Source organism: Hakea prostrata, chromosome 7, assembly GCF_041222555.1.
Source record: "Hakea prostrata isolate BN-2017 chromosome 7, UWA_Hpros_2, whole genome shotgun sequence".
NCBI classification, from domain to species: Eukaryota; Viridiplantae; Streptophyta; class Magnoliopsida; order Proteales; family Proteaceae; genus Hakea; species Hakea prostrata.
The window spans coordinates 62,386,116-62,409,502 of record NC_142606.1 but is presented as its reverse complement, the minus strand read 5'-3'; the positions used below and the strand labels follow the sequence as shown (position 1 = coordinate 62,409,502).

The 23,387-nt window shown below is 35.2% G+C and overlaps 1 protein-coding gene across 4 annotated transcripts; it reads right to left on the bottom strand.

Moving 5' to 3' along the window:
• Nucleotides 1–76: 76 nt before the first annotated feature.
• LOC149011619 (uncharacterized) lies at nucleotides 77–11,660 on the bottom strand. Of its 4 annotated transcripts, XM_089162015.1 has the most exons (7): nucleotides 11,348–11,660; nucleotides 11,134–11,255; nucleotides 9,974–10,118; nucleotides 4,374–4,429; nucleotides 4,001–4,156; nucleotides 2,714–2,817; nucleotides 77–1,233 (listed from the first exon to the last, which is right to left on the bottom strand). In XM_089162015.1, the coding sequence occupies exons 2-6, from the start codon at nucleotides 11,226–11,228 to the stop codon at nucleotides 2,799–2,801; spliced, it is 471 nt and encodes a 156-aa protein (XP_089018141.1). In that variant the 5' UTR covers nucleotides 11,229–11,255; nucleotides 11,348–11,660; the 3' UTR covers nucleotides 77–1,233; nucleotides 2,714–2,798. The 4 variants fall into 4 exon arrangements, 1 of the variants encoding a protein (XP_089018141.1); XR_016174480.1 differs by lacking the exon at nucleotides 9,974–10,118; XR_016174481.1 differs by lacking the exons at nucleotides 4,374–4,429; nucleotides 9,974–10,118.
• Nucleotides 11,661–23,387: the final 11,727 nt, after the last annotated feature.

Below are 23,387 nucleotides of genomic sequence, written 5' to 3'. Positions count from 1 at the left end.
TTTGTGTATCCCAATAACACATTACAAAAGTTAATCAATTGGATATGCTTTGTTACCCCTAAAAAGATAGATTGCATTATTAAAATGTGACAAGACAAGAAAGCATTCCCACATTATTTACGTGAAAAACATCTTTTTCTTAACAAGAATATTTCAAAGAGGTTTCAGAGTTTGGATCTTCTACTCGCAGATTGTGCTTTCCTCACACCTTTTAACTACACATTTAGGAAAAAGATTCATCCGCAGTCTACCTTATCAATGCTTAAAGATAACCAACCCTTTGTAAATATGTGACAGAAAAATATGAGGAGAGTACGATCCTTTATTCTCACGAACGAAGATCCTAACTCGAGAGTTCTATGCTAAACCCGATGTGCACAACTATCCAATGTATTTCTCTTCTTAAATAATATTTTATTTTTCTTTAAGCTTTCAAAAGTATTCCAACCTTATAGATACTAATGGACACAAATCTAGCACAAAGGGACTACATAGAAGATAAACATATAAGAAGGATACATAACTTTTTTAGGTAAAAAAGAAGTTCACCAAATGGTGGAGAGAGGAAGACACTCTGCAATGCCGTCCCTGTCCGGCAGTTGAAATTGTTGAATCTCTCAACTCAGTTCCCGTTGTAATTGTAATTAGTTGGGAAACAACTTCTATAATTATAGCTTAAGAAGGATTAATGATGTGTTCTAGTTATAACAACTCATGTCATTTACTGTTATTAACTAACTCTGCCCACTGCTATATCAACAGATTGAACCCTCTCTCATGCTTCATTAGTTCCTGAAGAAGAAGAAGAAGCACATCAACTGAACTTGAACAACCCTACTTGACCTGTTAGTTGAACCACCACTGACCACTGGATTCAATTAAAACTGTTCCAACAAGTCAAGATCCATTACACATATCTCAGGTTCTGGATTCTCCATTGTGTTGTAATGGAACCCAATCCGACTGTACCCCGAGAAATCCCGAGAAATTAAAGTCCTTGTTTGCAAATTTTCTGTTGATTATAGATACAGATTATTACCATTAGCATTCTAAGTTATCATGAACTATGAAACACAATCTCACTCACTGGATTCGCATTGCATGTTTGCATTTGCCTTTGTTCCTTGGCCTGTGTATGATACAAAGGGCTGGAGAACAATGCCTTGAGCAGATGGTTCATCTACCACACCAAACCTGAAACTGAATCACATCTTCACACAGTTCGCTCCTTACCTGTTGGGGTGAGAACAAGGAAGGAACAATCACTCACAATACTAGAAACAGAATATATAACACTACATAGCACAAAGGAGGGCTCCCTCCTTATGTAGCTGTACTCAAAATTTTAAAAACATATGAGGGCTATCGCCCGTCCCACCTCCCAAAAAAGGAAAAAGAAAAGAAAAGAAAAAAGAAAAGAAAAAGAGGCCAGCCTAAAATGACCAATCCAACTGTTGTGCTGACTCTAGTCCATTTCCATCCATTTTCTCACCAATATGCAACAGATGTCCAAGCAAAAATCCAACGAACGAACAGGATTAGCCTCAAGTAGAAAACAATTTTAACCCTTGAAGAAAAGCCGGTGAGGAAGAGATAGAGGGAGGTGAAAAGCCGTAAAGAGGAGAGAGATTGTTAATGGTTAAAATTGTTTTGTACTGGGAGAGAGAATATTCATACTTATTCTCATAGATGCTTCTTTGGTCTATGATCAGCTAGCGCGCGGCCTTACTAATAATTCCCTTGCTTGGTTCTTTGCTTGCGCTGCAGTACAAGCCTCATACAGAGCTGTGCCCCTTTAATCTGATGAGAAGCCTCAAGTAGAAAACAATTTTACCCCCTGAAGAAAAGCCGGTGAGAAAGAGACAAAGGAAGGTGAAAAGCCGTAAAGAGGAGAGAGATTGTTAAGGGTTAAAATTGTTTTTGTTTGAGGTCAATCCTGTTCTTTGGATTTTTTACTTGGAAATGTGTCACACATTGGTGAGGAAATGGATGGAAATGGAGCGTCACAAATGGACTAGATGAAAATCCAGACTGGATAAAAATCCCTTGTGTAGTCCCCTGGTGCAGCTCCATGCTCTTAAGCACCACAATGACCATTTAACAAAATCCATAATGAACATTTAACACAACCAAGGACTTCAGCAACCATTATAATATTTTAGGAGGTTATGCAAAGATTTTTTTTTTTTTTTGGGTAGTTAAAAATGCCAAGATTCACTGCACTCGAACATAGGTCTAAAGTACTATTTCAGGCAAAGACCATACCAATAATTTTACTCAACAGACTGGAGTTAAAATAAGAACCCCACTTACTAGTTTTAGGTCCATGGAATTAATTGAAAAGGCAGTCCATACACTGGACTCTCTAAGCATTGTTGAAAATTGGGAGCCATAGTTCTTGATATAAGGATCAACTAGGGTAGGCCACCAAAATAATAAGTGAGGCAGTTGAGGATCCATATGAAAGAGGCCAACAACACAACACAACATACACCAAAAAAAAAAGGAAAAAGAGAGATTCTCATGGCTATAAAAAGTGCATAAGAAAAACTTGACTTTCTTACACACCCCCGACAACCCCTTACCAGAGGAAAAACTACATCCCAAGTATTGGTCACAATTGGTGATGAGACGCACAGAAGTGGCACAGTGATGTGAAAGGAACTTGTTTCAGAAATACATCAGCACACATAAGGAAGCAAATTCCACTTACTTTTTTTTTTCCAGGATCACTTGGGTAGAAGCACCAGCTGAGAACCCCAATTTCAGCATGAGTTCCTCTAAGCGTTTCACGTTAGTCAGGTAGAGAAATCCAATCTACAAAAGAATACATCTTGTTATTACTGTACCAGCCAGGTAACTACATACAGCAGTCATCATTCATGAGTTCTTCCAGTCTTTTTTTTTCCTGCTTATTTTGATGAAAACAGAAATCAATTAAAACAGGAAGGTCATACAACCAGAACAGAGAAGCACTACCGAGAGAGAGCTGCCATGGCTCCTCATTTACAAAACAAATTTCTGACAATTGTTCTCTACAACTAACTCTAAATAGCCATTAAACTGGTTGAGTTCTATTAAAAGATCTATCTGGTAGACTGGCCAAGGACACTTAGGAATAGGAAATAAGAAGCTTAGTTCCTCCATGCTGGTCCAGACTGAGGAACTCAAAACATTCAGGTTTTTTAACACCAGAAAACCTTGTTTCCACAAAAAAAGCACCACATCTAACGAGCTGTAAGAGTTCAAAGTCCCCTCCCCTTGTGCCACACAAACGCCATTCCAAGCCCAACCTTGTCTTTGCTCCCTTTTGTTCTCCACATCAGGTAAAAGTATCAATTTCACACAAACAAGCAGATACCAGGTCAAGTCATACTCTCATTAAAGGTTCAAGAAACAGCATACCAAGATTAAGTTATATCTGTCTCCTTGATATCCTCTCATATATGTGCATGTAAAATTGATGTAAGACAGAAATCAAATGGACAAGTCCAGAACCTGGGATATGCATGTAGATCTTGACTTGTTGGAACAGTTTTAATTGAACCCAGTGGTGGTTCAACTAACTTATCAAGTAGGGCTGTTCCAAGGTCAGTTGATGTGCTTCTTCTTCTTCTTAAAAGAACTAATGAAGCAGTCCAAGAAGAAAAATATATTGGATGTTTGTGCACATTACGTTTAGTATAGAATCCTCGAGTTAGGATCTTCTGTTCGTGAGGGTAGATGATTGTGTTCTCTTTATATTTTTCTATGTTACCTCTAAGTACTGATAAGGTAGACTAGAAGTGAGTCCCTCTCTTAAATATGTAGCCGAAAGATGTCGGGGGAACACAATCTGCACGATCCAAACTCAAAACTCTCTCCAAAATGTATTTGTTAACTACGGGAAAACATTTTCATGCAAATAACGTCTTCTTGCGTTTTAATAATGCATCATCTTTTAGAGGCGACAACACAAATCCAATTGATTAATGTCTTCTAATGAGGCATATGTGTATACCTTGTAGCAGAAGTCAGGCTGAATCTAATCATCCCAAGAAGAGTTCGGTTGCATAGAGAGAGAGAGAGAGACTGACTTTGAGATGCAACTTGTTGAACTGAGACATCAGTAAGTAATCTATTCAACCACATCATAGAATTTGATAATGAAGAAAACCTGCACCCAATAGTATAAGCTTGTCATTATCCAAAAAGAAACAGCATAACTCTAGACTGTCCTGTAATTAACTTATGAGCATTAGTGGGTGCAATGTTTGGTGAGCCAAACAAATGCAAGTTGAGGTAACAAAGTAGAAAATACCTGAATTATATCAGGCAATAATTTTATAATTCAGTACAAAGTCATATCATGTAGTCTAGTCTAAAAAGCATACTGCAGAAAGAAATGGCCGTGTCTTTGAGTCCCAGAAACGCAAGTAGCCATCAAGACCTGGGAAATTAATCAAAGCAGTACAGTTAACTTGAGAAGCATTTAAGAAACGAAACCCTAAAAGAATTAAACATCCATAGAAACAGAAAAACATTAACAGGTGCATTCACTCCAACAAATAGTGACCAACAAAACATTTTCATACAGTTGGGAATCGAAGAAACTACAAACTCATCTATGAAACCAGTTATGCTTTCATAAATGCTAGACAAAAATAATCTGTGTTGTCAACAAAGGCAAATCTGAATATGATATCTTGCACACAAAACAAATGCATTATTGAAAAGGAAAGAAAGAGAGAGTTACTACTGTCATATTCTCTCCTTTGTTTTCCCCTGTGAGTATTATTGAAACTTTCTCTTCTTTTCTCACTGGGTTCAGGGCCAAAAGAACAGTACAAGGACGAGGTGGGTCGCTGGTTACTGTAATAGTGAATGCAAAAAGGCCAAGGGATTATAGCTTTAGTGCCTATCAGACCAGCAAAATTAATATAGCTTTCAGTCTTTATAACTGTCCAATTAAAAACACTGACAAGTCATTCCATAAAGTGATTAGCAAGAGGATTCCTAAGACTTGAGGATGATCTTTGGGATAAATAATTTCTTCCCAGGGATTTTTAGATGCTTTTAATTTAGAATAATACACATAGAACATTGTCGTCGATAAATCACAAGCATTGAACATCCCAACCATGGGATTCTTCCAAAAGCCTAGATCAGAAAAAATAACTCAGTAAATCAAACCAGTGTATCCATTGGAACAACCTTCAGTGGAGCCTCTGTACTTCTATACTTAGAAGTCATAAACCTTAGTTGAAACTTCTTGTTTTGCTAAGATGCAGTCTTAATTTAATGACTACAAACAGTTATCAAAGGATTGTATGTGTAGTTAATTCTTTTTTAATTACAATTTAGAATTAGAATCTTCTGGGGTAGGTTTAGAAAGGACTCAATCTGTGGCTTTCAAAGGGGGACTAATGGTATAAGTGCTTTCATGTCACAATTGGCCCTTTCTATGGAGTTGCTGTTTGTATAACCCATGCTGAGATGATTATAGGGAGACCTGAACATTGGAGTTATGATGGGAATGTTTTCTCAAAGTAGTTGTTTAAATAGGATCAAAGCTTTTGGTATTTTAATGTACTCTGTTTTACCCCTGTAGTTGATTGAATTATCGAAGTGTAATGTAATACTGATCATAGATGAACGTGTAATTATTATCTTAGCAAAACAAGAAGGTTCAACTAAGGTTTATGACTTCTAAGTATGGAAGTACAAAGGCTCCACTGAAGGTTGTTCCAATGGATACACTGGTTTGATTTACTGAGTTATTTTTTCTGATCTAGGCTTTTGGAAGAATCCCATGGTTGGGATGTTCAATGCTTGTGATTTATCGACGACAGTGTTCTATGTGTATTATTATAAATTAAAAGCTTCTAAAAATCCCTGGGAAGAAATTATTTATCCCAAAGATCATCCTCAAGTCTTAGGAATCCTCTTGCTAATCGCTTTATGGAATGACTTGTCAGTGTTTTTAATTGGACAGTTACAAAGACTGAAAGCTATATTAATTTTGCTGGTCTGATAGGCACTAAAGCTATATTCCCTTGGCCTTTTTGCATTCACTATTACAGTAACCAGCGACCCACCTCGTCCTTGTACTGTTCTTTTGGCCCTGAACCCAGTGAGAAAAGAAGAGAAAGTTTCAATAATACTCACAGGGGAAAACAGAGGAGAGAATATGACAGTAGTAACCCTCTCTTTCTTTCCTTTTCAATAATGCATTTGTTTTGTGTGCAAGATATCATATTCAGATTTGCCTTTGTTGACAACACAGATTATTTTTGTCTAGCATTTATGAAAGCATAACTGGTTTCATAGATGAGTTTGTAGTTTCTTCGATTCCCAACTGTATGAAAATGTTTTGTTGGTCACTATTTGTTGGAGTGAATGCACCTGTTAATGTTTTTCTGTTTCTATGGATGTTTAATGTGTTTTCTTTTAGGGTTTCGTTTCTTAAATGCTTCTCAAGTTAACTGTACTGCTTTGATTAATTTCCCAGGTCTTGATGGCTACTTGCGTTTCTGGGATTCAAAGACACGGCCATCTCTTTCTGCAATATGCTTTTTAGACTAGACTACATGATATGACTTTGTACTGAATTATAAAATTATTGCCTGATATAATTCAGGTATTTTCTACTTTGTTACCTCAACTTGCATTTGTTTGGCTCACCAAACATTGCACCCACTAATGCTCATAAGTTAATTACAGGACAGTCTAGAGTTATGCTGTTTCTTTTTGGATAATGACAAGCTTATACTGTTGGGTGCAGGTTTTCTTCATTATCAAATTCTATGATGTGGTTGAATAGATTACTTATTGATGTCTCAGTTAAACAAGTTGCATCTCAAAGTCAGTCTCTCTCTCTCTCTCTATGCAACCGAACTCTTCCTGGGATGATTAGATTCAGCCTGACTTCTGCTACAAGGTATACACATATGCCTCATGGGATTGCAATACCAAGAAAGCTGGTAGGAGTTGTATCATTTGGGATGCAAGAGAGCGGTTCATAACAGAAAAAGTCAAGTGCTAGTATCAACAATAATAGTCATAACTCATAACAGCAACAGCAACAACAAATTTAAGAGAATTTAAGAGAAGACCATAATAACCCATTTCATATACAATAAAAGAAAAAACAAATTCTATGTTGCAACACCACATTGATGGAACTGATTTCAAAATTGTTGTATAAGACATGAATTCACTCCTAAAAAGTGCATTAACAAATATACGTCCATTTCATGTAGAGTTTGAAGAAACATTAAATAACTGCAGCTGAAGAGCATCAAAAGAAACATCGATAAGGGAACTAAGCCATGCATGATTTGGCTTTTACATTCTTCAATAAGATACATCATTTACGAAAGTTCGTTCAAATTAACTCCTCCATCCCAGGCATCCCACATTGTTTGTGCGAGGTCATCACGAAAATGTTCTGCATTGAAGGCAACATCATCATGAACTTGATGATTTTCTTCATCAGATTCTTCATCGCTCTCTAGATCCTCACTTGAGCTTGAATCTTCATCATCATCAGATTCACCATTTCCAACCCATTGAATTTCTTCTTCGAAAGTGTTTTCAGTAAGAATAAAATTATGCAGAAAAGCACAAGCTAAGGCAATCATCACTTGTGTTTTGAAGGGGTATTCTGCTTGGACTCTCAAAATCTTGAAACGCCTCTTCAACATACCGAAAGTACGCTCAATGACATTTCGTATAGAAGAATGTCTCAAGTTAAACAGTTATTTCAGATTTTTGGATGATTCATAACAGTTCCTCCACTCTTTCAAATGGAATCGAGTACATCGATACGGTCTTAAGAAGCCCCTTCTATTAGGGAAACCAGTATCAACTAGAAAGAATTTCTCTTCAGGTACCTTTAGTTGACTTTCTCTATTCCTATGTATGGCATCATAAAAAACTCTTGAGTCTGAGGCTGAACCTTCCCAACCAGCCAAGATATAAGTAAACTTGTGATCATGATCGCACGCAGCCAAGATATTTTGAGTAATGTTTCCCTTCCTATCCCGAAACCTTTTTTGGTCGTCCACCCCTACCATTGCAGGCACAAGGGGTCCATCTATGGCACCAATGTAATTCTTGAAGAACGGATAATGTTTAGCTTGGTACTCCCTCGTGCATGGAGGCTTCAACAGTATTGGATACAATTTTATTATTGCATTCAAAGCAAAATTAAAGTGTCGACTCACAATCTCACCAGAATGACTAAATTGATGACCAATGTCACGATTCGAATGGTTCAGCCCAAGTACTCTCAAAAGCATCACCATTTGTTCCTCCAAACTCACAAACCTACTATCAAACATAAGACCCCTATCCCTCACCAATTTGCACAACCCGAAGAATGCCTTTCTAACTCAACCTAATTTGCTCTCGACAAATGCGATTAGATACACCAATAATTCTGTGTCTCTTGTTGGCCACGAAGAGTCTCGCCCCAGTATGGAGCTTTAGCTGGGAACAACAATCTTTTAGTTTTTTCCATTGCTAGGGCAACACCAATAATCACAAATATCACGGCTTTTCTCCACCTCTGTCTCCTTAACTCCTCTCTCTGTCTCCTAAGCTGTTCATCATCGTTCTCGTAATCCATTTCAGTAGTGGTCTACAATTAATTTCAATCAATTAGAATTATGTAGTATTTATATCATAATCCCACAAAGTTGTAATCATATAGTAAAAATGATAAGGCGAGACATTTATTACAAATAAGACAAGATAATATATGGCATACTGACTTGGTGGAAAAATTTTCTATTTTTTGGAAGATTGCAAACCAAACATCTTGAATTGGACAACATTTTCTGGAAGATTGCAAACCAAACAAAAAAGGAAACAGTAGATTCTTTTGCATATTTTCTGTTAGATTTGGGTTTATTTGGCTTTCCTTTTTGGGACAGCTTTAGACTTTAGCAGATTGGTATTTACTTTTTGGAATGTATTTAAAATTAGTGGGAGAGATTCCATTATTTATGAGAACTGATTTTAGGCTTGTACTCATCAATGAACAAAGCATTCTTGAGGTGAGAGACGCTGCTGCAGAAGATGCAATACAAGTCTTACTACAAGTCTACGGTCTGGTTCAGCAAAGCCACTCCTATCGTTCTCTCTTTCTTGAATTCACGGATTCTGGTCTGTTTTCTAGGATTTGTTACGAAAATAAAGGAGATATATCAGTAATTTTAAGTTAAAAAATATAAATAAAATCTGTAAAAAAGAATATTGGGAGATTCTGTAGGAGAATGAAGCTGAGGAGAATCATAAGGGCAGTGATTGGAAGTAGAGTATCATGGTCACTGGATATCAAGATTGAAAAGTATGTGATCATGCAGTGGTCGCTACAGGTCATGAACGACTAGGGACAAATAGAGTGTTGCCAAATTCTTGGGTGCGACCCTTTCAACCAAGGGTAAAACTGTCGGTGTAATAACTAATAAGAATTTCCTATTTGTAAGCTACCCAGAAAACATAGATGAACGAAAAGTACAGCAAAAATAAAAAGGAAAATCAACTGATCTCAAAAGGGAACTCTAGATTCAGCAGATTTCTTGTTCATACAACTCGGCAATCTGGCCAAGTTTCAAAACCTCCACAAAGAACTCATCTACGATGCATTCATGTCAACAAAATAAATAAATAAAAGAACTCAAATCACCAGAAAAAAAAAATAATAATAGTAATAACAACAACCATTGAGCATAAAACATAAAAACACAACACAGAGCTCATTGAAATCTAGTGAGAAACAAAAATCATTGAAGAAAAGCGGAAACAAAAATCATTGAAATCTAGTGAGAAGAAGATGCAAGCAATGACCTACAATTTTTTGCTGCTATTTTCGTTCAAAAAACCCTAGTATTCCTCAACCAAAACCAAACCTCCCATTGAAGAAGATGAAGAAGAACGAACTAGCAGAAGAAGATGAAGAAGAACGAAGAAGTAGAAGAAGATCTACCTTTTTCATTGTAGATGGGAACCCAAGCAAAACTGCAGAAGAGAAAACCTTTGGGATTCCTGAGTCGAAATGAAGCTCCCACGTCGTTCCGTCAAAGTCGTATATTTCCATCAAGTAAATTTGGTGAATGCACAAATTCCTGTTTCTTTTATAGTCAAGGTGAAAAAGGGTGAACACACCCATAAATCTACAAACTCACAATTATAGGCTAAAAACGTGAATCTCAAGATTTCGTGAATCTACCGATTTACAATAACCAAACGGGCATAAATCTTCCATTTATGAATCTAGAGAATTGAAATCTCTAGATTCAAGTAACCAAACAGACCCTAAATTTATTATGAATTTTCCCTCTAAGATTCATAAACCCAAAAATCAAAACTTAAAAATAAAAAATTAAACTAGATTTTTCATTCATAACATTGTCATAACTCCATCATGAATTCCAATTTAGTCTATTCATTGGCACTCATTTTTCTTAGGACTTGAACTTTTTGTATTCTTATAGGTAGGCCCCTAGGATAGTTGAATTCATAGACTCTCTTAATTGCAAGGTGATGGTCATTGCCAACAGAGCTATCCTCTAGAGGTTATAGTTAGCTGAGTTCATCTAGAAGGTGTGCATTGAGGGACATTGAAACCTAGATTTCCCTATCTACTTTCCCTAACTGTCATACCAAGAAAGACACCTTGAAATAGAAGTTCAAAGAGCAGACACATTGAAATGGAAGTTCAAAGAGCAGGCGCTTGACCAAAGGCATATCTTTCTTGGAGGTCTAGAGCTTTAGGAATAAGAACCAGTGCTGACCAGAATAGTTTGTCACTCAACTTAGGACTTGAATATTTTATAGTTGAAGTCATATCCTCTCTTAATTGCGATGGTCACTGCCAACTGAGCTGTCCTCTTGAAGTAATACTTAGTTGAGTTCGTCCAGATGATTTGAACACTATAATTATGTAATCTAGCATATAAAATGTAAGTTGGCATCATTTTCCAGGGAATATCCTTTCTTAATCTCTCTTCTATCCTCAAAGCATGAACACCAATAACAACAGAGGAACTCAAGTAAGCATCACTTGTGAATCCATCAAAATTCCGACTTGAAATGTATATAAAAATGGTCGAAACAGAGAACACCGAGATAAAGTTCCCAATTTACCTCATAAACGCAATCCCCAATGTATGCCAACGTAGCCGCATTATAGGTGGATTTAGGCTTTTTCCCTTCCGGTGCAGCGGGCAACTATCTCTCATAACCCAGATATAATTCTTCGGATTTCTCTAATACATGCGGAGTTGAACCCAGTAACTAAAATCAGGAGGGAAGTGACAGAATAGCATACATCAGATTAAGTAAAGGGAAATAATAATACCTTGGGAAGGAGAAGAGGAGCGGAAATTCAAGCTCAGAAGCTCCGACAGTTAGTTCTTTGGTCTTAGTTGTTGTAGTTGTTGTTCTACTTTGAGAAGTAGACTGATCAAGAAGGTTAGGGTTTTGTTCTTCGACAAGCTTCCGTGATTGGGAGTGGGAATAGTAGTTCCTGGCTGTGTATCCCATGAAGCTTTCCATGATTTTCTATTGACGTAGAAAACACAAGGCATCGAAACGACTGAACTCATGGCTACGACGCTTTGGTGGCGAAGAGCATTTCTCTGCAAAAAATTGTTTATGGTTTTATCAAAAAAAAAAAAAAAAAAAAATGTACATGGTTTACCGTTGTGGATCCCAGTGCCCGCGATAGACACTTGTTCGTAATTGGCTATTTATCTTGCTCGCAATATGTTATCTCCCAAAAAAAATGTAAATGTATTATTTATCTTTTTCGTAATATGTTATCTCCCCAAAAAAAAAAAAATCTTCGTTGTAAAAATAATTTGACATATTAGGGGTATTAAGGGAATTACATGATATTGTATCAAGGTCAAGGTGGGAAGTTTCGGCTTCGAAAGGCAACGAACCGAAATTAGGGTGAAAATGTTATTTACCAAATATTACCGAAAAATCGGTGATTTTTCGGGCGAACGGAGAAATACAGACGAAAATTGCTGAAATTTCGCCGAATACTTCTTTTTTTCATTCAAACTGAAATGTGCAAGAAAAAATCTCTATTTTTGTTATCTAACATATTACAAAAAAACTTATTTTTGTTTCTCAATTTTTTGATAAGAAGAAGAAAATGGCTCTAGTGCGACAAAACCCTTAAAAAATTTAAAAGATCAAACCAAATTACAAGGAGAAACCCCTTTTCGTTTCTCAAATTTTCTAATCAAGAAGAAGAAGAAGAATAAGGCTCTGATTGCACCAAAGCCCTAAATCACTACTGGCTTTTCGTTATCTTCTTCTCCTCCCTTGTCTTGCTTTGTTTCACTATCAACCAATCGATGAACCTAGCTGCAGCCTCCACCGTCAATGATGTACTTCTTCTCTTTAGCCATCGGACCTTGTTTCTGAAGTTTACCTTAAACCAATAGAACTTCCTCTCCACAATGGCTCAAAAATCAGTTGAATTGATTATTTTAAAAGAAAATTTCAGAACATTGGGGTTTCATGTATAATTGACTATTTTAAAGTAAAAAAAATCCAGAACTTTGAGTTTCACACTTTCATGTTAAATTGTTTATTGTAAAGTAAAAAATCAGAACTTTGGGTTTCACGTTGAATTTTGTGGCTCAGAAATCAGAAGTTCAGAACTTGGGTTTCATGCTATGAATTTTGATTATTTTAAACCCTGACAGAGAAGAAGCTTTGAATCGAGATAACGACCGATATACCTTGAAATATCGGCTTCAAAGTTTTGCTTGTTTCACCACCCAATGAACTACCGAACCGAAACGATATTCTTACCTTGATCAAGGTACAAAATCTCAGCAAGTTGGAAGAGTAATAACCACAAACACTTTAAATTGTGTTAGAATGGCAATTGTAATCAAACATTTTTTGTCGTAATACTTGAACAAGAAAAATGCGCTCAACAGTTTCAAATTCTAACACCACTCTAAAATCACTATATATGATTCTTTTTTGAAGGTCTTGAAAATTCATAAGAGTTCTTCATATATATAAACAACATAATCACTTAAGAAAAAATAAATAAAACAACTACCAAACAAGGATAGCCAAAAAAGTTCTTCATGAGAAGATGCACTCAACCAACAATCCCACACACTCCCCCCCCCCCTCCAAAAAAAAAAAAAAACCAAAAGAAGCCAAAAAGAAAGAGAAACTTTAGTGCATTAGCTTAACCATAATACATAGCTCACACATAACAAAAGTAAATTATGTGGCTTGCTCTTCTTTTTTCTCTTTATTCTAATTTGTCATCCGTAGGAAAGGCAGTAAAACTATAAATGGATTATAAAACGGGTTATAACAAGTTGCGGTTTAGTTTTGGGTTGGTGCAAGCTCCACCCCCCAGCACAAACACAATCCATTAAGGTTTAGTTTGGGCCAATTTAAACTATAACAAGCTGGTGCGGTTCAATTTTAACGATTCGAGTTGCAAATTTACATCCCTAGTCAGATAAAGCACTTCAAGCCGGCAAACCTAGAAAATAAGTTGGTGGAGGCGTTTCACCTGTATTTATTGAGCACATGCTTTCAAATGAATGAAAGTCAAAGGAGATAGATATGATCATACACAAATTTTGAAGTGAATCATTTTATCCTAAAACCTTTCTATTCTTATTTTGTGAAAGAATCTTTGAGGACATATTATCTTCATATGTGTTACTATTAACACATGTAAAGTTCCCAATTCCCTTTGTCATTCTCAAGGCAATAAAGTGTTAGCTCTGATACCACTTACTAAGTAAAACACGATGAACTTATCAAACTAATCTTCTACATTTCACACCTTACTCTTGCAATTTTCATTTATTTGCATATTTTAGTACAATTGACTATTAGCTGTTAGTAATAAGTGAGTTGTAAGGACCATTACAATATGAGGCTATTTGTCAATCATTCTTAGGTGTTGTTTTTGTGCTCAAAAATATTTTGGACACAAAATTGGGTGAAATCATGTTTGGTAAACTAGTTCAATCCCACTTTGCTAGTTCACTAAAATGGAATGAACTGGTAATTTTAAAACACTTTTGCCTATGCCCAAGAATCTTCAACACGTGCACAATTTTGTGGAAAAATGCGGGGCACAAATGGGAGTATTTATTACCAAGACGGTACTTAGGGGCAACAATGTCTTTTTGCATTCTAAACATAAACCAAGATGCGCTCACCTTTCGCTGGTTGTCGAAACTGGCAAATCGGTTTAGCCGATTTTTGCGTTTAATTTCGTCCAAAAAGGCAAAAACCAAAATAAAAATCATTAACTGCTATGGTGTACAGTTGTAAAAAATCATTAATTGCCCCCATTAATTATTCACGTAAGGGTAAGGCAAGCAAGTCTAAACATCATCCCTCATCATTAATTACTTTACCACATGTGTGGTTAATAAAGCTCAACGTAATGTCTTTTCATTTATTTATTTATTTTAAAAACTAGTCATTTAGACTCATTCTTTCATTTCTTCTCGTTTCTTCTCGCAGTGTTGCAGGGTGTTTCCTAATTTCGACAATCTACATTGAAGGCTTGAAGCCATCGTCATGGATGACAACCACCACCATCTCTGGCAAGTATGAAGTAGCACTTTCTTTGTTGTTGAAGTATGTCTTCTCAACCACTCAATTCAGTCTCTCCTCTCACTTATTTTCTCTCTAAAACGCTAAAATGATACATTTATTGTCTGTTTCAATATTCTCTCCATCATTGTTTCTCCGTAGAGATGGCAAGAGTTTCAGTTTGATTCGAGGATTTGAACGAAAATGAGAGATATGACGACGTTCTGGGGCAATTTTTGCTACATTTCACTAATTCACCGAAAAATCACTTGTTTTTGCCAGCCTTTTCCGGTTTGCCATTCACCAAAATGGCTGAAATTCAATGAAATTTTGCCAAGTATCGCCAAAAGGTTGTTCATTGATCAAAACCCCTAAAATCAGTCCAAACTTCTTGTATGTTTGCAACGAGTTTGTTGTATCTGCTCTCTGTGATCTCTTCTCTTGCTTTTAATTATGCTCTCGCTCTCGCTTTCAACGAAGGAAGAAGTCTTTGGCTGCGTTTGTTTGCAAAGGTGGGGTGGGGAAAAAAACACGTGGGCCCCATGTGTAGTGGGGTGAGAGAGAAGATAAGGAAACAAAAGCGTAGAAAATATTAATTATGGGTCCCACATTTTACTTTTTCATATTTTTTCACAAAATTCCACACTTTTTGTGGGGTTTTGAAAAGGCTTGGGATGGAAAATTGAGTTGTCACATCACCAGCAGACAAGTTTCTTTGAATCAAGGAAACTTGTCTTTCACTTCCCACCCCAAGCAACTAAACAATTTACACTTTTAGGATTTAAAAGAAAAGTTAAAAAAATTTGATTTTTTCAAGAAATTTTCCCAACCCACCTTTATTCCAACAAACAAATGTAGTCTTTGGGAAGATCTATACCACCATCGACTAAGAAGAATAAGATCTATACCACCGCGAGAATTGAACGTTATTTTCTTCTTTTCTTTTTGAAAATTTAACCGGTGATAGAAGATTATCTTAACTAAATCCATAAATAATGGGAAGAAAAATATAAATTTTATTGGACGATTCAGATTAGTCAACAGATCTAACAGTAGAAATTTAGAGCCATTCAGTTAACATATTCACACGTCCGTTGAGCTACCGCCTTCCCTTTATTTAATTAAAAAAATAAGAAGAAGAAGAATGGGCATGTACCCATTTTTTGCAATTACCAAACAAGATTTGGTGTCCATTTTGCCGCGAGCATGTGCCCCATTCCGTTATTACCAAAAATGAGAAAATGTAGATAGACACATTAGAAACTTGGGCGGGGAACACAAAAAACTATTGCCAAACAACCTCTAAAGGGCCAATGATATATGTGATTGAATTACTAATTGAAATCTTGGTATTTTTTTTTCTCGGTTTGAAAAAGAGGGGATGCAATAGGGGTGACCTAGTGCCCCCCCCCCCACTATGCAATGTTCGGAATTATCGAGTGCAACCTATGCAAGCATTACCCTGTGCACTATCGGCGCAAACATTGACACTATTAGCGAAGCCCCATCGAAGGCCTGGTATAGTCCACAAAAGTCGGTAGTGCCCATCCCCAGGCCAAAGAGCGCACAACTGTCCAATGCAAGAAACAGAGGAGCAAAGGGAATTTGATTATGGAACATGAGGTTTACCAAACCACTTGGGAGTGAGCTTAAGACCATTAGACCACCATCCCCGGTGGTTGAAGTGTTGGTAATTATGACTATTGCTTTTGTATTTGAATTTCAAAATAAAGTGAAAAGTTTTTACATGTGAGTCTCCTTAGTGGACCACAAACTAATGTTGGGTCCCCTTAGTGCAATATATTGCATGTGGGTCCTAATCAGACTAACATTGTTAATCGCCGTTAAGTATATTCAAATTTCAAGCGTAGAGGGACCAAAATAACCCTCATGTTATTTCATACATTGTGTTATTATATTTTTTTATTTTTTTTATATATATTTTTATAACCATATAATTAATGACCAATTATCTCTTTTTAAAACCATATATTAATACAATATATAAAATAACTTGATGAGCATTTTAGTCATTTTATGTTTAAAATTTGGATATATTTAATGGCGACTAACGATGTTAGTTTACTTAAGACCCATACGTAATATATTGCATTAAGGTGACCCAACATTAGTTTATGGTCCACTAAATGGACTCATATGTAAAAAACTCTAAAATGAAAGTTATAATAGTTATGGCAATTAATCTTATATTCGAATTTTAAATTTGAACGAATTTTTTTCCTTTGATTTGTTAGAACTATAACATTCCTACCCACAATACATATCAATATACGCTAAATTTGAGGGAAACATTTTTTTTTTTTTGGTATCTAAGGTTCATCTGGGCCAAGTTGCGCGCACCTTGATTACATCCTCAGGGGGATGCTTGTCATCCGCAAGGGTCGAACCCATAACCTCTCCACTGAGAAGTATGGATCTTACCACTCTACCAACCCTGCATTGACAAATTTGAGGGAACATTTTTGGCACACATAGTGGGACTTTCCATTATGGACCAAATTAAAATTGTGGATGGCTTATGAAGAAATGCAAATGGTCCATGAAGAATAACAAATCTAAATCAATTAGTACCAAATTAACAAATGAACAAAATTTAAAAGAAGAAAGATAAGAGAGACAGGGAAGAAAAATTTTATAGTGGCATGACAATGCAAGAGAAAAAAAAGGGAGAGAATAGGGGAGAAATTGTAGGAAGAGGGAAATGTAGGTTTGAAATCCATTTGTTACATATCATTTTTTTAAAGGAATATAATGGGGTGAAAAAAGTAAACTTTTTCACAAAATTCCAAAGCCTAAGTTGAGTGGGAAAAAGTAAAATTTTCCACAATATTCAAAAATTTAAGTTTGTTTGTTTAGGTGAAATGAATTAAAGAAATTGTCTACTTATGTGGCAAGACAACTTTACTCACCCTATCTCTTGTAAAAAATCTTATATACTTTTAAGTGGGACTTTGGAGGAAATGAATGGAAATAAAAAAAATATTATGTTATCTATAATTGGATCTACATTTTCAATTTTTTCACCAAACATTTTTTTTCATCATATTGTTCCCTCACCTTACTACTAATGGGTCCCACCTTTTATGTTTTCACCCCTTTTTTCTCTTACAAACAAATGGTTTAAGGAAAAACGGAAAAAAATCTAGTCTACTTTTATAAATTAAGTGAGATAAGATTCGACATTAATGATTAGATCTAATAAAACCAATAACTGAAATTCCAAACATTCTGCCGATGAATCAATACAACATCCTACTATTGCCTTTTCTTAGAAAGAAAAAAAACATACCAAAGGGGGAAATGCTACTAGCCACATGATTCCTTATTGAACTTGTTCTTGTCGTTTGATGTGTTTATGGGGCAAGAGTATGAAATAACAAAAAAATAAACAAATGACAATAATATAAATACTAGTACAATTCTTACAATTTTTTTTTTGGTAGAAGTACAATTCTTATAATTGCATTCATAAATAGTGTTACGTATGTGAAACAATTATCTCAAATAATTGATGTGACACCTCAAAGGACAAGAACAGTGGCGGAGCCATGTTGGGACCGGAGGGGGCCATGGCCCCCCCCCCCGGATTTTTTGAAATTGTAAATATTCTTGTTTCTTTCCTTATTTCTCTATCTTTAAATGTGAAATACCTCTACAAAAAAAAAAAAAATGTGAAATACCACTATTTGGCCCCCTCCAAAAATTAGAAATAAAAATTTAAGATAAAGATGATGGGTACAAATGTCATTCATAATATTTATCTAATGGTTATCATTAAATCCCTAATTTTAAGGAATAAAATGTTAAATTCTAATAAAAAACAAACTTAAAAACTAACTCACGATCCATGAATTTCTCCTTATATATTCTCTCCTATTTTCATTTCTATTTATTCTCTCATGAATCTCCTCTTTTATTCCTATTTTTTTTCTTTTTTTTTCTCACACGTCTCACAAAATATTGAAGTAGTTAGCAAATTTTGGAATTTTCCTAAATCTTCTCCACATCATGTATTCACTCTCTCTTTCTCAAATTATTCCTTTCTCTCTCTCACACTCACGAATTTTCTATTAATTTACCTAATTTTTAATGTAGACTCCACTTTAAAATATAATAATATATTCTAAGATGAGACCTATAGTGGGTCCCACATTGGCCCACATACATTTGCCCCCCCAATGTTCAATCCTGGCTCCGCCCCTGGACAATAATGTAAATACTAGTCAAGGACTAAGGATATTATAGTCCCCTAAAAAATGTCCTTTAATCCTTTGTATGTAACTTTGTCTGAAATGTTAACATGTGTAATAAGGCATAATGCATAATATTTGCTTATAAATAGAAGTAATTAGTGTGAGTTTAACACCTTACACTTACCTTAGAACTTTAGCTCTTTGAAGAAGTTTGTCCACGGATGGTGCTTTTCTCTTGTATGCTCTTTTGTAATCTCTCATTTGTGTATCATTTTGTAGTTAGTCAATTTATTTTCAGGTTCTTAGTAATAATAATATTATAAATTTATTTTGTCTTATTTGAATTTTATCTGTGGGATTTTGTAGTTCATATGTTGTTAATCATTCTGGTTGATTATGGTATATGGTAGCTTCTAATTTTATTTGATTATAAAAAGGATTATCAAGAAGTAGGCTCCATTAATTTAATATATATATATACTAAAATTGGGGGTGGTGAACGAAGAATCACATGAAGAAAATTGAAACATCGATCTACATGGTCCCTTTCGAAGTTTAAAAAAATTAGTCGCGATTGGTGGCGTTGCCTTGGAAATTTTTACAAAGAATCTTTTACTAGATCTTTTAAGATGTTTTATAGTGATTATCATTTCTGAGAAAATAATAAAGAATGAACAAATGCTAATTAAATGCTGAAACATATAAGTGATTTGTGCTATGCCTAAATAAAGTCAAATATAGAGGGGCCTAAAGGATTGATTAGGTAAATATTTATTATGATAGCAGCAATTAGGCATAACCATTTTTATACTTAGAAATTAACCTTCCTTTTTTCTTATGAAAACAAAATCTTAAGAGTAATATAAGTAATAAATTGCTTTTATATATAATCTATACTATTCTTTGTTAATAATTCTTACATGTTGTTTATTATTATTAGTTGGTAATCTTAATTCATTCAATACTTTGTAATCAAGTTAAAAGATTAAACTAAAAATTAGAATAGAAAGTAATGGATTAGCTATTAATCAATACTTAATTCTTTAAGAATTTATCAATACGTTTGTTTTTTTAATTTACTTAATAAAAATTTTTTTAAACTTTATAAAAATCTCGCTTTTATATAGGGGGGGGGGTGGTCTCCGGGGGGGGGGTTAAGAGAGAGAGAGAGAGAGGGGGGGGGGGGGGGGGGGGGGGGGGGGGGGGGGGGGGGGGGGGGAGGGGGTAATAATTAAATTTATTTTATTTTTATTTTTTTTTTTTTTTTTTTTTTTGTTTGTTTTTTGTTTTTTTTTTCCCCCTTTTGTTTTTGTTTTGTTGGGGGGGTGTTTTTTTTTTTTTTTTTTTTTTTTTTTTTTTTTTTTTTTTTTTTTTTTTTTTTGGGGGTTCGGGTTTTTAAGAAAGCTTATTTTATTTCTTCAAAGAAGATTACAAAGATAGTACTTAGTACAAGAGAACATCATCACTTTAGGGGAGCAAGAAGGGAAGAGCACTTCACGTAAGGGTGCCTCTACTTTACTAGCTAGTAAAGTGAGGGAATTATGCTCTATTACACTTGTCAAAATTAAAAACAAAGCACTCATCTACTATTACACTTGTCTACCATCTAAACAAAGTAAAGATAAAGGACTAAAGTATATTTTTTAGGATACCATAATATCCTTAGCCTTTTTAACTATTTACATCTTTGTCCTTTGAGGTGTCACTTTAATTATTTAAAGAAATGTTCCCACGCAACACCCTTTACGTATGCAGCTGTGTAATCTGCTGGGGACCGTAGATGTGGAATTTCTTCAAGAAACCGCCCCGTGGCATTCCACGTAGTATAAAACTACTGTTTTCCACATTGGTTTGGTTCAGGAGATTAACCCATATTTTACAGACAGGGTTTTTGCCTGGCATACTTTTATCCTTAGCATGCTCAAGTATGATAAACACTATATTTTATAACCGCGTTCAGGGTTAGCCAGTTTTATACTAGCTTGACCTAGTTTACCCAATGTTTTATATGCTTGGTACTAGCATGGATCCTGTTGTAGCCCGGATCAAGGGTTAAGGACAAATATGAAGCTTTACATGGCTGTCCTATGAACCATGTGGTCCTTTATAGATTGGGCCAAAATCCTTGTGGTTTTGTTAAAGTTCACAAAAACCGTCCCTAAGTTTAACATCATTTGGGTGTGAGACGGATGGTAAGGATATCACCCTATGATTGGAATCTACATGTCAAAGAGACTTTTCTCCTTGTCTTTTCCTTTCTTTTTTCTGATCACCTCAAATTTGGCATCATCTGGAGGTGGTATGATGTGTGGATGTGATGATAAATGTGGGTTTATGGGCCCACCAATGCTTGCATGTGATTGTATCATATTGCGAACTTCACCCATGATTGCTTCTTTGAAGCCTTGAAGGAAATCGGATGGTTGCAGAGTTATATATATATATATATATAGTACCTTAGATTTTTCTTTGTGTGTTTAGTATCTCCTTCTTGCCTATAAATAGGCATGACTAGTGTAAGAGGAGACACTCTTATGTGAAGTCTTCTTCCTTTCTTGCTCTCTAAAGTGAAGATGCTCTCTTGTACCAAGTGCTTTCCTTGTAATCCTCTTTTGAAGAAATAAAATAAGCTTTTTTTATGGTGAGTGCCTCCTTTATTTATTTCTAATTTTCTTTTAGTCTTTTCGGGAACCCAAAATAGAACCCAAGCAAAGTAAAAATGTAAGATGACATGTTTTTCTATTTTTCTCATTAATTTCAAAGAGGAAGGATTTGAGATAGCATGCCTACAGTCGTGCCTCTACCATCTCCTAGGCCTCTCTATAACTTTATGCATTGCATGCATAGAGTTTAGTATATAATTAGCATATGTTTATTCTTTAATCTTTTCTTAATCACTTTCTTGTAAATCTTTGTAAAAATTCCCAAGCATGCTACCAATCGCGCAAAAAACTAGCCATGTGGGTGGGGTTTCACTTTCTCATGTGATTCTTCGTTCACCTCCCTAATACTGGTATAACTTTCTCATGTGATTCTTAGTTCACTTCCCTAATATTGGTATATATATAAAAATATATTGAATTGGAGGAGGTGTGCGTTGAGTCATATGGGAAAGTGAAACCACACCTACATGACCAGTTTTTTGCACGACTGATGGCGTGCGTGAATATTTACAAGAAAATAATTAAAAGAATATTAATGGATGTACAAATGATAATCTATATGCATGTTATGCAAAAAGGTATAAAGGGGCCTAGGAGATGGTAGAGGCACGACTGTAGGTATGCCATCTCAAATCATTCATCTATGAAATCAAGAGAAATAAAATAAAAATATGTTTTTGATCTTACATCATTACCTTGCTTGGATTCCCTCTCGAGTTCCCGAAAAGATTAAAGAAAATTTATAAAGACAGAAGAGGAGAACTTACCATGAAAAAACTATTTTTATTACATAAAGGAGAACTTACAAGAGAGCACACTACAAGGGGATTGAGAACATCATTCGTGGATTCTTTCAAAGATTTCTTCAAAAACTAAAGTGCCAAACTCACACTAGTTATCTCTATTTATAGGCAAATTCTATACATAGTGCCCTATTACACTTATCAAAATTATAAACAAAGCTATTACACTTGATATTTTACTACTAACAAAATACTAGAAATGACACTTTTATTTTTTTAGGGGACTATATTGCCCTTAGTCCTTTATTAGTATTTACATATTTGTCCTTAAGGTGTCACATCAATTATTTGAGGAATTATTCCATGTGGCACCATCTACACATACAATTGTGGAGACCGTATGATCTACTGAAGACTATAGATTTAGAATTTCCACGTAGTATGAAACTATTATTTCCACATTGGTTTGGTTCAAAGAATTAACCCATATTTTACAAGCAGGATTTTTTTCTTGACATGCCTTTTATCCTTAGCATATTTAAGTGAGAGAAACACTGTACGGTGTGGTTTCATTTTTTCATGTGACTACACACACACCTCCCCCAATTTTGGTATCAAAGCATGATTTATTTGTGGATAACGCTCTCTTGATCTCAGAAAGTATGCGAAAGTCTTAGGGAACTAGGCGTAAAGTCCTGTAAAACCTTGTTTACTGTGTGCTTTTAAAAAGGGCAAGGTGACTAAGGTGGAAAGACTTAGGCAAAGGATATGAGACTAAAGGAAGAGCTAGAAAGAAAGGAGTTGTTCTTCCCCCCCCCCCCCCCCCCAAAAAAAAAAAATAAAAAAAAATGGCACAATATAGGATTGCATATGCACCAGGCATTGATCTCATCTTCACCAAACTTGATGGCATTGAGTATGACAGTTAAATCTATTGTAACCTTCGTTTAAGCTCTTTCTTAATTTTGCTACTCTTTCTTGAAATTTTATTGAATTTAAAAACTCTGTTATGGAAATTTTTTCTGCTTTTGAAGATTTTCTTTTTAGTCAATATTTGTATATATCTTATTATATTTTAGAATCATATTTTTGGTATTACATTTCTATCATATAAATATCGAAGTTCCAAAAGAATTATAAAAATGAAATAAATATTTACTTGAAGACATAAAAAT